At 35.7% G+C, this 16,924-nt stretch overlaps 2 protein-coding genes across 5 annotated transcripts in view; both read right to left on the bottom strand.

Moving 5' to 3' along the window:
- Nucleotides 1–334: 334 nt before the first annotated feature.
- On the bottom strand, nt 335–7,272 carry LOC132708586 (transportin-1). 2 transcript variants are annotated; one of them, XM_060680981.1, is made up of 13 exons: nt 7,223–7,272; nt 7,002–7,152; nt 6,345–6,893; nt 5,914–6,216; nt 5,534–5,861; nt 4,980–5,479; nt 4,809–4,916; nt 4,404–4,749; nt 4,257–4,352; nt 2,932–3,007; nt 2,168–2,342; nt 1,996–2,115; nt 335–1,947 (listed from the first exon to the last, which is right to left on the bottom strand). In XM_060680981.1, the coding sequence occupies exons 2-12, from the start codon at nt 7,104–7,106 to the stop codon at nt 2,008–2,010; spliced, it is 2,694 nt and encodes an 897-aa protein (XP_060536964.1). In that variant the 5' UTR covers nt 7,107–7,152; nt 7,223–7,272; the 3' UTR covers nt 335–1,947; nt 1,996–2,007. The 2 variants fall into 2 exon arrangements, with proteins under 2 accessions (XP_060536964.1, XP_060536965.1); XM_060680982.1 differs by having other exon boundaries at nt 7,002–7,125; nt 7,223–7,260.
- Nucleotides 7,273–8,115: 843 nt separating this feature from the next.
- LOC132708587 (protein trachealess) overlaps nt 8,116–16,924 on the bottom strand; it is a 110,027-nt gene continuing 101,218 nt past the window's right edge. For all 3 annotated transcript variants that reach the window (XM_060680983.1, XM_060680986.1, XM_060680984.1), the window contains 8 exons: nt 15,367–15,456; nt 12,424–12,586; nt 11,435–11,556; nt 11,076–11,376; nt 10,872–11,019; nt 10,691–10,815; nt 9,804–10,475; nt 8,116–9,745 (listed from right to left, as the gene is read on the bottom strand). In XM_060680983.1, coding sequence (XP_060536966.1) covers nt 9,342–9,745; nt 9,804–10,475; nt 10,691–10,815; nt 10,872–11,019; nt 11,076–11,376; nt 11,435–11,556; nt 12,424–12,586; nt 15,367–15,456 — 2,025 coding nt within the window. In that variant the 3' untranslated portion in view covers nt 8,116–9,341. The remainder of the gene's footprint in view (nt 9,746–9,803; nt 10,476–10,690; nt 10,816–10,871; nt 11,020–11,075; nt 11,377–11,434; nt 11,557–12,423; nt 12,587–15,366; nt 15,457–16,924) is intronic.

The raw sequence follows: 16,924 nt of genomic DNA on the forward strand, positions 1-16,924 counted from the left end.
ATTTCCAACCTATACATCACACCCCTTTCACTAAACACTCAGAAAGCTCAGATTCATTTTCCTCTTGGATTTCGTTTGCTATACCTAGGGTACAGTTTCGTTTACGTTAATTACACTCTTGTTCCATTCCCTCATTTCCAACCTATACATCATGCCAACGTCTGCCCCGCCACTAAACAGTCATTCATTCATATTCTCCTTGGATTTCGTTGCCTATTTTCAGAGTTGGTTTTACTCTTTTTAGCAGGACAAAGGACCATTCTCTATTTAAAGGTAAGGAATCCCAAGACGATAAAAAGAGCAATAGTTTTTATTAATGTAATTTATTTGCTATTCCGACATGGGCAAATTAAGTATTACCAACTCAACAAAATACAATACACCATTTTGTCCTACTTTTAACGATTCAGCATGCTTATTTTTGGCAATGGCACGGACGTTCACAAAAAAATTACAACATATTAAGCTGGTATTTTTTACTGTATCCAAAATTTCTTTTTTTAAAAACAATCAGAAAATGCAGCCGCATAGTTAAAACTTATACAACTAATAGTCGAGTACAACTTCAGCCCTTGGTTTATTGAAATAAATTATCGTTTATTTCAACTGAATACAGTAAAATATCCTATACTAATTGTTAAGAAATATTGAGCTACAACGGCGATAGTGCCAAACTCCATGTAGTTATTAAATTTACAAAATTTGAAACTAAATTCGTCAAATATGCTTCTTTTTTATAAACTGACTAGACATTTTCAAACCAACTCAAATAAAACTTTTGAATGAGAATACATGGGGTTCGGCTATACCATTTTTGTTAAAATACTTATACAAAGGAATTGCGCATGAACGCAAAAAAGGAATGGATATCGGAGTGTAGAAGGAATGAAGACTTCTGTAACAAAGGACCCATTCATTCATTTTCAAGAAGTAATATAATCATTATAAAAAACGCACGCAAAATAATGAACTGAATAAGCAGTTAACATTACCAACAGGCAACAAAAAATCAAAAATTGCTTAAAAAAATAAAACAATTGATATTTTTCAATTTATAAAGCAACAAAATAAAGTCTTGAGATAGATTTAAGTCTTATGAAGTAATAAAAATGTATCACAAAAAAGTTTATGCTCACTAAATTATTATCACATTATGGAGGTCAAGTTTATTGATTTCTACCCTTAATTTAACAAATGAGTTTCGTCTTCACAGGAAAAATGTTTTTGCACAATAGCGTGCAGGATCTATGCTAAGGTTTACTAAAGTCCTTCAATCAAATTTTTGCTGGCATCATGATTCAAAATTACATATGGTATAAAAGCTAGTCACTGAATTTTTTAGATGCTCAAAAGTCATCTCGGCCACACAAAAAGAACAATTTAAAGGACTTTGGGATGGGTGGGAGCAGGATCAAATAAGGATCCAGAAGTCCTCGTAGGGATAAAGGATACGCTGATTTTTTCATAGTATTTACAACAATATTTTCAAAAGGAATTGAATATTATTTTGCAATTACAATAAGATAAAACTTGCACTGTCTGTCCATATAAATAGTTGAATTGCATTTGAGATATTAGAAAACCAATACTCCCTTTTGAAAATATTAAAAAAAAAAAAAATGGCGCAATCATTAATTCAAATTTACTAATATCCCAAACCATAACTTTGTCAACAGTAGTTATGTATCAACATAGGTAAAACTCGTTAAACTTCAGAATTTTACCCATGTCCTAAATTCCCGCACCTATAAGATACCAACTGAATTTATCATGTGTACTGGTTACTCAACACAAAACAAAAAAAATATATCTTGGAACAACTTATTATTTGTCGAGTATAAAGTCCCACCCTCTGCTTTGTCTGAAACAAATTTCTTCTTGACTTGCAGCTGGTTCTGATTCCCGGTTTTTCCCACCCCGGTTCTAGTTATTTACCCCTATGAAACCCTAAGAAATATCGGTTTAGCTCTGTACAATGGGTAGTTGGTTAGTTACCTTTAAGGAGGTTCATATTCCATACAATTGTGTTAATCTCTCCCTAAGTTGTGGCGGAAACTGATCGCTAAATCGTTTCCAGTTTTCTTCCCCTACTTGTGCTTTGAAACTGTGTAGTATCTGCATAACAGCAAAACATTGCAAATATGATTTCAACAAATGCTATTCCTACCTTGACGAAGACTTCTTTTAAATCCTCTTTGGGGGTAATCCATGAAGCAACAGCGTCGCAGAAAAAAATAAAATCTCCAACTACTCCAGCTGGATTAACTTGGATCATCTGGCACATTCCGCGAAAAGCACTATCTTTTTCTTCATTATCACGAATATTTCTTAATGATATACACCTAAAACATTTTTTTCCTTGACAAAAATTGTAGTGCGCGCAGCCCAATTAGCAATTCAAGGTAAGTTTCCTTTTCATTGTTATCTTAGTGGTAAATTAAAAATATTTTGAATTGCTAATTTTTTTTTTAGATTTAAGCAAAACCCTCAATTTAACGATTGCCAAAAAACATTTTGTTAGAAAAGCATTATTCCATCAATTCTGGATATGGGTAATAAAATCTCAGCCTTTTTTTTATATGGCAGAAAATAGGATGCCTCCATCACGTATACCTGGAACACAGTACATGCAAAAACTGGGATACAAATGTACTTACCAAAATCTATATATTAAGATTTGTTCTTTTTTTCAAAGATTCTTTTTGTTAAATATGCAAAATTTGCCAGAATTGATTTAATAATACTAAAGAAAAGGCTCGTATCATAAAATTGAGAGGCATTTTAATATTAAATACTCATTTGGAAGCACTTGGGGTATTGATTGCACTTTTAGCTTCCGTCACTTAAATGAACCAAAACAAAATCATATTGTATTAACTTAATTTGAAAATCGTAAAATGTAAGAAAAAATAATAAAAAAGGATTACAGACCACTGCCGTACAAACTGTTGTAACATTGGGGCGACATCATGAGGGCAGACATAACCTAGTCGACCAATTGTTATGGCTATACCGAGAACAAAAACAGAACAAAAACCAACTCAATTACAAATAAATTATACAAATTACATAATAAATAAGTACTATTTATGAATTAAAAACATAATTAATTTACCTAGGGAAGCATATAATGTAATGTCAAATTTTTATCATATGTTTCCCTTCAAACTTTTACAGTTTAAAAATCAGTGCTTGATAAAAAAGAACTCTTATTTAAAGAAATTAAATCAACAATGAATTTAATAAAGAAAAATACTGAGCCAACGATTTCACGGCCAGACTGAATATACAAATTATCGGGTCTTGTGAACCATGGTCTCTCTGGTCATGATCAAATCATTCAATCGTTCTTCCATACACCCATCCACCAACTGTCCGATAAGTACACCATATGTAAAAATGTCTAGTTCCCAGGGTCCACAATCTTGAATAATTATGTTTATTCAGAAAGAAAAATACTGACAATTACAATAATAAACATAATGAAATTAATATAAATAATTTGAAATTTGCGGTCGTGGTATGCAGTGGATCCATAGTTAGCCCTTGTAATAATACCCTTTCTTAAAAATTTGTGGTCTAATTATAATTTAATTTAATTATAGATCAGATGGATTGATATTAGGCTTTTGAAAATGAGGAAGTTGCTTGATTGGTTTTGTTTTGAATACCGTGTTAAACAAATATTAACTTTGGTATTCATTAAAATGTACATTGAAGAAACAAAAACATTGCTGCAACAGAAAACACATTGTACGATCGGGACACATGTTAAATTAACGTACATTATGAGGTACGTTGATTCTACTTTCCTGTGTCCCGAACCTTAAACTTGAATGTCAAACGTCTGAAACAAAAAGGATACACTGCCAACAAAAAGTTCTTGATTTTATCCACACTGTTTAATTTTCCTAGAAACGCCGTAACATAGGAGTTTCTTCAAAAATTCAACATTGCCATTTTTCAAAAAGCAGAATTACATTGGGAATTGCAAAAAATATGTAGCAACTACGGAACTCTTAGAAACCTTACCTTTCACCTAAAAATGCACTCTCAGGGAACTTAATATGTTTTTGACATACAGGCATTCTCCAAGAGTGCATTGTAAAGAAACAAGTATAAAATGGTTATATTTATATCTGTCGCGCAAATTAGGTTCTTATAAAATCGCCCGTTGATTTCAGAAACCGCTTTTTAACAGCTTGAAAAACATGCCTAACTCATCATCATGCTAAAGAATTTTAAAAAAATCTAACCTGTATTTTCAAGGAGAGTCTTGGGTGTATCTGGTCGATTTATAATGTCTATTAGTTGATTTAAGACTAATGGTATGAATGGTCTCGTTTCAGCACCTACAAGAAATTATTACATAATAAATAAAAATTCTACCTCACCAAGCCTACCAAGTTTTATACTAATTTCGCCAATGGCCCAAGTGGCATTATTACAAACGGAAATGTATTCCGGATTCAAATTTTGCCCCAGAATTGGCAAAAAGCTAGATATGTGTGGCTTAACGTGTTGAAAGCAGGCTTTAGTTAGGTCACCAAGCAAAGCAAATGATGATTGTCTCACTTCAGGCATAGAATCCTGCATACACAGATGCAGTAATTGCATTATAGTACTGTTTTCTACCAATTTCTCTATATGCCCATTTAAACCTTCCGCTAATCCTGAAAGTAAATCCAGTGCCACTATCATGAAATCTTTATCTGGAGCTTCATACTGGTCTGGATTTTGCATATTCGCCTAGAAAAGCAACAATTATCATTATTAGTAAAAAGTTTAGAGAAAATTAATCAAAATACCATGTGTAGGCAAAGAGTGTGCTGTACCAGTGAAACACAACGGCAGTAAACCGGCTCACAATATGGTAAAAAACCAGATTGTAGTGCTGTGGCTACACTTGATAAACACTACAAAATAAAAAACCAAATAAATTATTTGCTCTCAGCTTTGACCGCAAAATCTAAACTAACCTCTAATAATGGAAATAAATCTTTATCTTCATCTTTTAGAACATTCCATTTGTGGATCAGAGGAGGCATGAGTAAATTTATGTATTCAGGTTTGTTCAAATGGCTTCCTACAGAATCTGCTAGTGTTCCTATCGCGTCATACAATATAAGCAAGTTTTTGTGTTGATACTTAGAAAAAGCAAATACTAGGGTTTCAAGAATGAATCCCAAATAGGGTACGAGTTCTGTACAGGCCTCCTCTTCCAATGTGGCAAATGCTGAACATGCAGCTTCCTGAACCCTTTTATTACCATCCAAAATCCTTTTTAGTAATTCAGTCATCAAGGGTTTTAAGTATGAATCATGAGGTTGGGAGACAACCCAGTGAGAGTATCGACTTAAAGTCCAACATGTTATAGCTCTTACCAGTGCTTTCTTATCATTCAGACAGTTTATTAAGTAAGGTATTAATTCTGGTAAATGGCTTATCATTCCTGACATACATCCTTCAGCTATAGCCCCTGAAATAAATATTTGATGATAAAATATCAACCTTTCATATCAATTTTACACACCCAATGCTAGTATTCCAGATTCTTTAATATCCCAATCCTGATGGAATAAGGTCTCTTTTAGAATCGGAATTAGAATAGGCAGTAGTTCATCTCTGAAAACATTTGCTAGTACATCTAAAGCTGCAGCACTACATTTTCTTAAATTCCAATCAGATAATGATCCATCATCATCTCCATCATCAAAGTCCTCATCATCTTCTTTGTCCAGTCCATTTTCAGTGCCCATTGTAGCAATAGCTGTTTTAATGGTATGGGTCTTAGACTTATGGAATCTTGGTTTGATATCCTCTTCTTTATCTGGCACATTGTCATCTTCTTCAACATCACCCTGCACATGCATTATAATGATTTTTATTCTCTTAGAGAAGTTCACACCCTACCTTTAGCAGAATTATGTCAATCTCTGAATATTTCATCCCTCTCACAAGAATAGGAATGAGCCTGTCTAAGTGACTATGTAAAACTGTTTTGCACACTGGCTGTTCAGCAAGAGATAGCCAAAATTCACAAGCTTCCAATGCCACACCTTCATCGGGATCTTGAGTTCTGATTAACATGTATTCAATGATATTGTCAATTTGATTGATCAACCTATCCATTCTTACTTCCAGAAGCATTACTAATGCTCGACATACATTCTTACGTACTTCTGGATCATCATCAGTGGCAACATGAAATAAATTCTTAAAAAGACAAATGAGTATCTTTATTACTAACAAAAAATATACCATAATTTCTGAATGTTGCCATATATACTTATACAACAAGAAAAAACATGGACTTCAGAGAATAAAACATTCTTTATGCTTACCTGAAGAAATGAATCAATATGATACATAAGTGCTTGGGAGCGCTGAATTATAAATTGGTTGACACAGCCTATAGCATATGATCGAATTTTTGAGCTTGAATGGGTAAAAAATTGAAGAAACTTGGGAATTAAAATTTCTAAAGGTCTATTAGTAGTATCACCGTCCAATGCTTCAGCAGAATCTTCACAAATTTTCTGCAATGCTCCAAAAGCACCTTCACAGACATTATAGTCTTGCGAATCCAACATGTTGCATAGAGCTGGTAATAATTCAGGCCAACAGGACAGGCCTCCTTTACTAGCTATCGTAGTTATTAAAATGCCAACTGTTGCTCTTATAAGAGGAGAGGGGTCTCCAACTGCTTGTAAACATTCAGTCTTTATAAAATTTGTCACGCTGGGCAACAAATTACTGTAGTGTGTCTTGACATTATTTTTCAAAATCAGTCCGCTTAAAGATCTCGTTGGTTCATCTTCTGTGATTAATTTGGTTAACACAAACATAAGATAGTTGTTAAAATCTGGATATTTGTTTAGTTCTTCCAATTTCTGATTTGCAATTAAGGAATAATAATTGGACACTTACTTGTTCTAAATTACCCGGCAAACATCCAGGCCCTTTAAATAGTAAATAAAGTAGATTGTGAGAAAGGATACTTGCTGAACAGCCCTTTGGGTAGCAGTGTCCGGTGATTGCGATTCCCTTAACAGAGTAAGAATTTCTAGTAGCCCTTCGTCCTGGGGATTCCACTCCATTTTCATATCGTTGGTTTCTAAATAACTATGTTTTGTTTCAGTTTTTAAGCACCTATTTACAATATGTTCCGTAAATTACACTATTTACACTAAAACTAACTCGAATTTACGGAAGAACATACCTTAGAAACGCTTTCTGTTTTCTGTGTCGGGTTATGGAAGGGATGGGGACAGGAAGTGAATGTCAAATGTCAAAGTTACCAAGCACTAACAACCTAAACCTGCATTTTTTTACTTGAACTAATTAATATTTAACTTTAATATATTTTCTGTAATCAGAATATTGTATACGTACCACTGATTGTATGGGAATGAGAATGCTCTTTTTGGTAACAGTATGGGGTAAATAATTTAGGCGGGAGATTTCAAAAATAACCTTATAGGTTTTTTTAAATCTAATATAATCGTATTTTTGCTTTCTTTGATTTAAAATTGAAAGATGTGCTATTGGTATTTTTTTAAACATGCCTAACCAACGAGTTAAAATATTCCAAGTACAAACCAGTAAGTGGCAAAAAAATAGGTCAAGGAGAGGTAAACAAGTAAGAATATTAATAAGTATTGCAAACCACGTGGTCAGGTTACCAAATCTTCGGACTGGACGAATCCATATTCTATGGTCATGTACCGTAAAGTATTTATGGTTGTCTACGGAGAAGGACCTCCAGATTCATACAGAGTAATTGTTAACTAAGTGTAAACCCCAAAATGGCGTAGCTATTGATTAATATCAGACACTCGGTAGGTGTTTAGTCAACAGATGACGTGCTTAAAAATGCAATAGACAATATATGGCGGCCCAGAAATTGGAGTACACGGGGTGTTTGGAAAAATCTAATATAAAAATTAAAGAGGTGAAATAAAGCCAAAAATTAGTATAAAGAGGTCTTATTGATATAGTTGGTCGCCTTAAGGTTCTGTAGGACGTTGACTCTCTTGGACATTGGGGAAAAAAACAACAGTATATTTTCTTTAAATAATTTATTGAACAAATATAAATAAACTGTGACTACCTAAATTTCAGCAGATTCAGATGTGATGCCAAATTTACATTTTTCGATGGGACCGGTAATTTCATAGTTATAAAAAAATGTTGATTTTGCGAAAATTAACCACATTCAAAGTTACATTGCTAATACCAAAATATAGTCGAAACATATAAGACAATTTAAGTATATATTGCACATAAATAATATGTATTCTACTTATAGTAAAGCTACGAAAGTTTTTGTACTGAACATCATGCGACAACATAGTTCAAAATGTTAACGTATTGGAACAAGTAAAGTAACAAAATTATAAAAGAATATCACATTCTTACATTGTCAGCACCTTTTTTTTATCGTGATATAGTCGAGCATTGTCTGATTTCGGTAATCGGTACACTCTGCGAAACACTGATTTTGGTAGTCCTTCCTCATAACTATTAAACTTTCTAAGTTTTTTATCCAATGCTCAACAGAAAATAACATACATACAAGTATCTGGCTAATATATACTGATATACTATTTACAAATGCAAACACAGTAACGGCGCGCCTATTCAGATATTTAAGAATGACACCGATGCAAAATTAAAATGAAAGTATAAGCACATACGCCGAAGTCTACCATTTCTGGATAAGCGCGGTTGTACTGTATTCGTATCAACTTTAGCTTGCGTCACTTTTGATTCACACCGTATAATACAGCTATCAATCGGATTTAACATTATATCGCTTATTTTGCGTATTGCAGTAATTTCCGACATACTTAAAAAATAAGTGACTGTGAATAAGCTCAATAATACAAAATAACATCGACTAAGTCACTTGGTGTACTACAAAAGCTTTGTTCCATTAAGTGGGTGTCCGAAAATAATTTGTTATTTCGTATTATTTTCTTTGGTTTAAAAATAGTTGAATGCGAAACGGTAAAACAAAAAATATCGTCCGCATTGAAATAAAAAAAAAGATTCCGGAAAAACTAACTACCTCTATGAAATTAAATGCCTCGCAACAATGTAAAAATTAAATAACAAAGAGTCAGTAATTAAATAGCACGGAATAGGTTTGTTCCAACAAAGTTGCGCACGCGTTATCGATAAATAATGAATCTTCGTATACCGGTTCCAAATAATGGTTTTTGTTAATTGAGTATTGTCTTCGAACTGCCAGAAGAGACGAGCGATGAAAATTGTATTTTTAAAACGGCCAACAAATTGATGGGAACAAACCTATTGCCAATGACGTGAACATTTAACTATGACGATGAGTACCAGTTCGTGGGTGCTCCCGTGCCTTTGCTGGGGTGATAGAGATGAAATCCGGCTCCGGTGGCGCCGTGATGATAGAACTGAGGTTGATCCACGTAGGAATATACTTGGGGTTTTAATGGCAGCGGACTATCTGGGTACTGCCTTAGCACATCCTGATAGGGTACCGCGGACTCGAAGGCCACGCCTCCGTGAATTTGTTGATGTTTGTCACGGGGAGACACACTGGACGGAGGCGTCATCGCTGAATGATAATCCATCGAATATCCCGTGGGGTAATTTTGGTGTTGTGAGAGCAGAAATTGATGTTCGCCGTACGAAGACGAACCCTCGCTACCGGGAGGTGTGGGCAGGGGACCGACTCCGACTTGGCTGTCATTCGGGTAATATCCTGAAAAATGAAGACGCTTGTTGGTTAGATACCCCTTTTCCAGAAGTCGGAAACGTACCGGAAGAGCTACTAGATCGCCCACTAGCGCTGGTAATGCCGTGTACGTTCGCCCTGATAACGCTCTCCCTGTTGGCGTACAATTGCCTGAGCAGCGCGGAAGCCGGAAGTGGCCCTTGCTGCTGAAGCTGCTGGTGATGAGCTCCTATCCATTGAATCGTCGTTCTTTGTTGCTGCTTCAGTAGCGCATCGGTACTGAAATCCGTAGGTTGATGAGGAGGCGACTTGCACGACGGCAAGTGTTTCGACATGGCGTTCTCCAAGTCTTTGACGGAAGCTCCCCCAGCTACCGACCCGTCGTCCAGCTTCTTCGGACTGTTCCCGGTGGACTCGGCAGTCGATACTACAGCATGTGTAGCCGTTGACGAATGACAAGATGACGCGGGACTCATGACCACATTCGGTTGGGCCTCTTCTTCGTTTTCATCCGATGACGTGTTCTTTCGTTTCAACGCGCGTCTCATGGGGGTGTTAATTTTCCTTTGTTCGCTTTGGGTGGTCGTCGATTGTAATTGGGATGTCTGGTCTAAACGTCGCGTCCGCAAATCGTTCGAATCGCTTTTGTTAGTAGTTCCGGAATCCGTGTTGTGGCCTGTGCCTGCACATGGTGCGTCTTCGATGTCTTGAGTCGAGTCTTGAGGCGGATTGGGCGGACCTCCGCTGTTGCGGTCGTCTGCGTGCAAGAGAGAAGTGGGTGTAACGCATTATTTGTGTTTTTATTTTTCGGTTTTGCCACGCTAAGCGCCTAATTCAATCAAGTAAGGGGAGTTTCATGGAGAAAACGGGATCAGTATGTCATAATTTTGTAAAATAATGGGGCGATAGTGTAACACCGAAATGCTTTGTAAAATAGCACCTTCTACGAACAGTGGCGGTACGTCAACGTACCTCCAGGGTCCGCGTCTGGAGAGCCGTTCTCCGGGTCGTTGCTGTTAGCCTCTTCCCGCTTCACCATGTGCGAATTGTCTTCGAGTTGGCAGCAGTCCATTATTAGATTCTCATATTCGCGGCCGCTGAAATAATTTCTTATTATCACTTATCCTTCCTCGGAGAACGTTGTTTATGGTACCTGATCACGTAGTTCACGCAAATGATATTTTGTTCGTCGGCATTTTTGGTGTTGCACACGACAGTGGCGCACGTCTGCACCCACGTGTACCCCCCGTTCTTGTTCATTATCCTGTAGTAGTGCGTCAACACTTGGCCCTTATTTATTACTAAAATCGAGCGACAGTGAGTGAATGCATGCTCGATCAAAAAACGCGTCACTTACGATCTATATGACATTTTCTTAACTTATTAGCGTCCTCGCCGTGGCATAAGGAATAAAGGTTCCTTCCCGTCAACTCCTCGGGCGAGTAATCCAAAAGTTCCATTACTTTCGGTTCGCAATGGGCTATTTTAAAATCGAAATTAATTCTAGTGACGAACATGTCGGACTCTAATCGTATTTCGTGGACGCTCGGTGGAGGGAGTGCTATTGCTAGCGCGACCATCCCTAGCAATGGCGGCTGCGATTTTCGGGAGTGGGAAAACGTGTATTGGGGCCTTAATCTACATAGCATTAATACCACCTAGAAAAATTTGATATCAGACGAATGCGTAAGAGGCAATATTCAACAAGCGATTTACCCTGTAACCTGATGATTTAAAATGACAGCCTCGTTTCGTTAAAGTTGATTTCATCCTAATACAAAACGCCCTATCTAGTCCCTTATAAGGTGGATTCGTTCCTAATGACATTACAGTGGAAACTGCAAGGAAATTAAATATATTATCCCATAAGCACCCTGTTAATTTTTCATAATTCTCTGTAGTCTTTGCAATTTTTGAAAAATGTTCGAAAAAAGCCCGAGTCGTTCTCAGACATGGTCCGACAGGAAATCCTGTAAAAAGCATTCGCTATGCGAATCTTGTGCGAACACATTGATATTCTGCTGCGGTATTGCAACTGTCACGTTGTTAGATTCCATTTTCCAAGATGTCGACGGTAGTTTAAACTCTATTTTTAACTTAAACGTTACAACTGCATGGGTAAGACGGCTCACTAAATTTTAAGCATTTTTTTCTTACCGAGTGGATAAGTTTAATTCGATGGTATTTTAAACTCTATTTTTAATGCAAACGTCAAAAGGGCACGTGTAAAATGGTCCGCTAATTTTTAGGCATTTTTTTATCCATTGGATAAATTTAATTTGTCAATATTGTTCCTTGTTATTTCTAATTTATTTTTACCTTTACCTTATTATCATTTACCAAGATGTCGACGGTATTTTTAACTCTAGTTTTAATTCAAACGCTAAAAGGGCATGTCTAAATTAGTTTGTTAAATTTTAGGCGTTCTTTTATCCATTGGATAAGTTTAATTTTTAAAGATTGATTTGTGATTTATCTAATTTATTTTTACCTTTACCTTACTCCCATTTTCCCAGACGTTAACGGTATTTTAAACTTTATTTTTAATTCAAAGGAAAAGTTTAATTTTTAAAGATTTATCCGTGTTATTTCTAATCTATTTATAAACTATAAATAAACTATATTATAAAAATGATAATTATAATAAGTAATATCGGGCAACAAAACAAATATTACCAAAATATTTGCTTTACCCTTACCCTTACCATCGGGGTTGTTCGTGCCGGCGGTGGAACCGCTTTCCTCGGAACCACTTCCAGGCGACGCCAGATTCTGCCCCTGTGATAAACCTAAACCTAGTTGCTCAGCTATTTCCGAATGATCTTGGTGATGTATGTAATCGAATATACTACTGCCCGTCATTTCGACCTAAAATAAATACATTTTAGACACTTTGTATTGTTCCTAAAGGCAAATGGGTATATTAATTAAGGAAGTTTAGATTATTATGTAAAAACGTTTCTCGATAATTTGCCATTTTGAATAAAATAAATATAATCTTGCTTTAATTTAACGCGAAATGGTTAACGCCGCCTCGTGAATATGCAAACAATGCGTTTTATTCTTGTTCGGGTGGGGCTTTAAACAAAACCCGACAACTATGATTTATAATACCTGAGACGGGTATAATTACTAGAAATTTGGCATTTAGGGAAGAAAAAAATATATTTGCAAACAAAATTTCAAAATTCTAATTGTAGAATGAAGTGACGTGAACTAAAAAAGCTTATAAATAAATAAATAAAAATATTTAAGAAAAGCAAACAAAAAACTCTCTCCAATTGTCTTAATAACGCAGATGCTATTAATAGAATTTCTTAACCTTTATAAAGACAACTTTATTGATGGAATTGATGAAATTGATAATTATCACACATAATATAAAAAGGTCACAATCTTTTAGGTTTCACTGCTCCGTTGTTCGATCTGAACTTGAATATGCAACACACCATTCATGCGATTGAGAAGGTTCTGAACAAGTTCCTGAGGTATTGTAATTTTAAAAAGAAAAGAAAAAAAAAGAAATATTGAAGCATATCTCCAGGTATTTTTTTTTCTCTTCTAGAATAAGTATTAATTTTTCATATATTTGTACCCTGTTGTTTTTGTGCTTATAATAGGTATTTACATATATTTTCCCGTACTGTGGAAATAGGCACAAGTCATACTCCTGGCTGAAGTAATAAAAAAAAGCTCTAGAGTGTGATAATTAGCGTTCTATTAGTATTCTGCCCCTGCCTCTCTAAAATTCTAGAGAAAATAATGGACAAGCAATAAAAACAATCGGCTTTTAGATGTGGTTGTAGTTGTGGGAGCGCTCTTGCAGATGTAATGTGAAATTACTGCCTTGGTTATACTTCGTTTTAGTAAAACTTTTGGCTTAATAAATCATGAAATCCTCATTTAAATTTTTCATTAATTCTTTTAATCTCTGTCTTGTAAATTCATGTCATCGTTTTTAAATGAGAGAACATAAAAACGAACCAACCCCTAGGCCTTTGGGTGATAACAATGAAGTACCTTAGGATAGTATTTTAGGTCCACTTCTGTTTGCTATTTTTACATCCAGGTTTGCAACGTCATTATGCTGATGACACTCAACTCTTTTTTATTAATTAATTAATTCTGATATGACTGGATTTTACGATTCTGTCACTCAACATAAACTCGTATTTAACCCAAATAATTCAGCATATTGGAAAACGACAATCAAATCGCATTTCTGCAGCGGTTGCAAAAAAAAGAGAATGGATTCAGACGTACGTTCTCACAAACGTGGCTATTGCGTTTTCTATCCGTGCTCGGATTTTGATCTACGGATGAAGGTTGTGAGGTGAGGTGAGTTTTGAGCAGTGTTTATTTTCAGGCCATGTTGGTCACCTCATTCCACAATGTTATCTATCAGTAGCTTAAAAGTCCTTTCCTCCTAGTACCATGCCCTAATCTAAATCCAAATTGTTCGAGACTTATATTTTCTTCGCATTTCAGGTAGATGTCGATGTAATATTTTTTACATAATTTTCAGATAATGGCTCATTAAGCTAATTAATCTGAAATTGGAACAGCTTCTTGATGCATTTTTTCGGGAATTGGTATGAACCCTTTATTAAAGAGGTTTCTCTTTCTGCAGCACTTTCTTTCTTGGTCCTGTGATTTCTTTAACATTTTTATATATATTAAACTAATCGTGCTTCTCCTGTAGTTCTTCTAGTTCTTGTCATTCATCCATCTCGCCATATCTGGTAAGGTCAGGCTGGTTAAACATGTTCAATCGATATAAACTTGACGTCCTATTATTCTATTGCAAAATATATTCAATGCTCGACACACATGATCTACAACATAATTAAATTTCGGACGATGTCCACAATTTTAATCTTCGCAGACGGTGTGCCCTTACAGTGCTACAGCATCGAAAAGAGTATTTGAAAAGGTCCTTCTCATACCAAAATTTTACTTTCCCTCCTACTTAATCAAACCTTTACTTAGATACTTGTTGGTCTGTTAATTTTATGCTGACTCTTGGGCTGTAACAGTGTGCCAAATGTCTGATTTCCTTAGCCCTTTGGTACCAAATTTAATTCGAGATATAGTTTTGTAAATTTTTTGTTTTTAATGGTAAAAGCAATAAAGCTATTTATTATTATAAACGTTTTGCACCAATACGCACAACCCAATACGGTTTTGAAAGGTCAATTATGCCTCCGGAGAAAATAAATATATTCGGGTGCAATACGTAAGAGCGTCGGCGTCGGCGCCGGCGTCGTCGCCTGAAGCACCAGCAGCATCCCCGTATACGTGTCCGCTATGCCGGCCTCCCAGGGCAAGCGGCCCCCAGCCCCACGATGCCGAATGCTCCTCACGTAGTCCTCTGCAGCAGCGTGCTTGTCATTTATAATAGCACTGCCGGGGCCATAATCAATAGGGTATTTGCAACTGCGGGAAAATGCTAGCGTACGGACTTGGAGGGACACGGATAGGACGTGTTATCACCTATCGTGGGCGACTTGGGAGCCAATGAGTCAGGTGCATAATACAATGAACCCCACGCGAACCTATGGCAATACGAACGATTTTTTCTGTGTATATCGATCGCATTAGCTCTCTTTTTAAATGTAATGTACTTATAAAATATATTGTCCGCTTACCTGCGAAAGTCCTAAGTATATTGAAACAGTTTCCGAAATGTACAAAAATCTACCGTCCGCCGCTATAGCTAAGGCGAATCCATCTAAAGACTGTAACAAAGTAGAATGTATAAGTTTATATTAGTATAAATAAGTATAATATACAGGGTAACTCTGCGGGATTAACAGTTGATTATACCGGAACAATAATACGCTGCATATAATTAAAACTATGTAGTTGCTATTCTACAGGGTGTTTGATAACTATTTGACAGATTAATCCACTCGGTATATTATTTCATTTCTGGATTCCTAAGGAAATTTCACGGCAATAGTTTCTAACTATTGGGATCAAGTATAGGGGAACCTGAAAGAACTGTTCAGAATTCAAATAATATGACGAGATATAATGTATAATAGCAACTATTTTGCAAAAGTTAAAAATAAATAAAAAGAAGAATGCTTTATTTTGGAGCTACAGGGTGTTGAAATATTGTAACCAAAATCTCCTCTAAATTTTGCTTTCAAACTAGGTAGGTGTTAATGACACTTGAAACAAATTTATTTATTTATGTATTTAAAGTCTTTCTTGAAAATTTCCTCATACTTAACAGTATATAATATCTTACTACATATATTATTATTATTATTTATTGTTTATCAGAAAGTACATTTCGACAACAAGAAATCCGCACTAGTCAAAAAAACAAAATAGTAAGCTACTCATTACTCATTTCTTAGAAAGGTCTTTAATAGATTTATAATAAGATAAGCAAGACGTTTGACCCACGCGAGTACAAATTATTTAAAGCGGTAATAAAGGTATTGTAGACTCTGGTAGACAGGGGGGACACTAGGACGCCACGCGCGGGGGGCCCCCGCTGCGGGGGGGTTAGGAAATTGAGGTTATGTACGGTTTCTGTTGCTTATTTCGGCACTATATATCTACTATTGGAAAACTCCACTGTACGGATGGCATTATACATCGGGCAAGTGGTGAAAAATTATTTCAAACTGATTAGTGTTACATGCGGATCAAATCTGATCAGCCTTAATGAAGTAAGCGCAGCCTTTATAGGAGAATTTCAGAAAAATGTTATTACTCGCTCGTAATTGGCAATTTAAATGGCTGGGTGGTAGATCAGCCGGTGCAAAGCTTGAGTAAAAATTCGTGTAGTGTGAACCGGCTGCAATTTTGATATCTGCTTCAAAAAGTTTTGTTTTAAAACATCCTAAGATCTCTAATCGGACATGCCCAGTTGAATTTGGTGCGCTTTGTGTTATTGATCAAAGATAGCTGGCGATCAAAACACAGTCACAGTTCCATACTTTCATAAGAAAGGCGAGGTAAGACTTAAAGGCTTGGTAAATTCAGTTTGTGGAACCTGTGTCAAAGTGAAGCAAAGCACTTGAAGTTAATTTAGGAAGTAACAATAATCTTTTTGAAAAGGTGGCCTGTACTCGATCAAATATGTTGTAATGCCCCAAACTGGAACTGGAAAAATATTTAGTATGGTTTTTTGATATATTTTTTGAATTGCATCCCAAGAGGAAAGCTAAACAAAAAGGAAGAAGAGAA

Source organism: Cylas formicarius, unplaced genomic scaffold (genome assembly GCF_029955315.1).
Source record: "Cylas formicarius isolate icCylForm1 unplaced genomic scaffold, icCylForm1.1 PGA_scaffold_12__32_contigs__length_19106922, whole genome shotgun sequence".
Taxonomy (NCBI): Eukaryota; Metazoa; Arthropoda; class Insecta; order Coleoptera; family Brentidae; genus Cylas; species Cylas formicarius.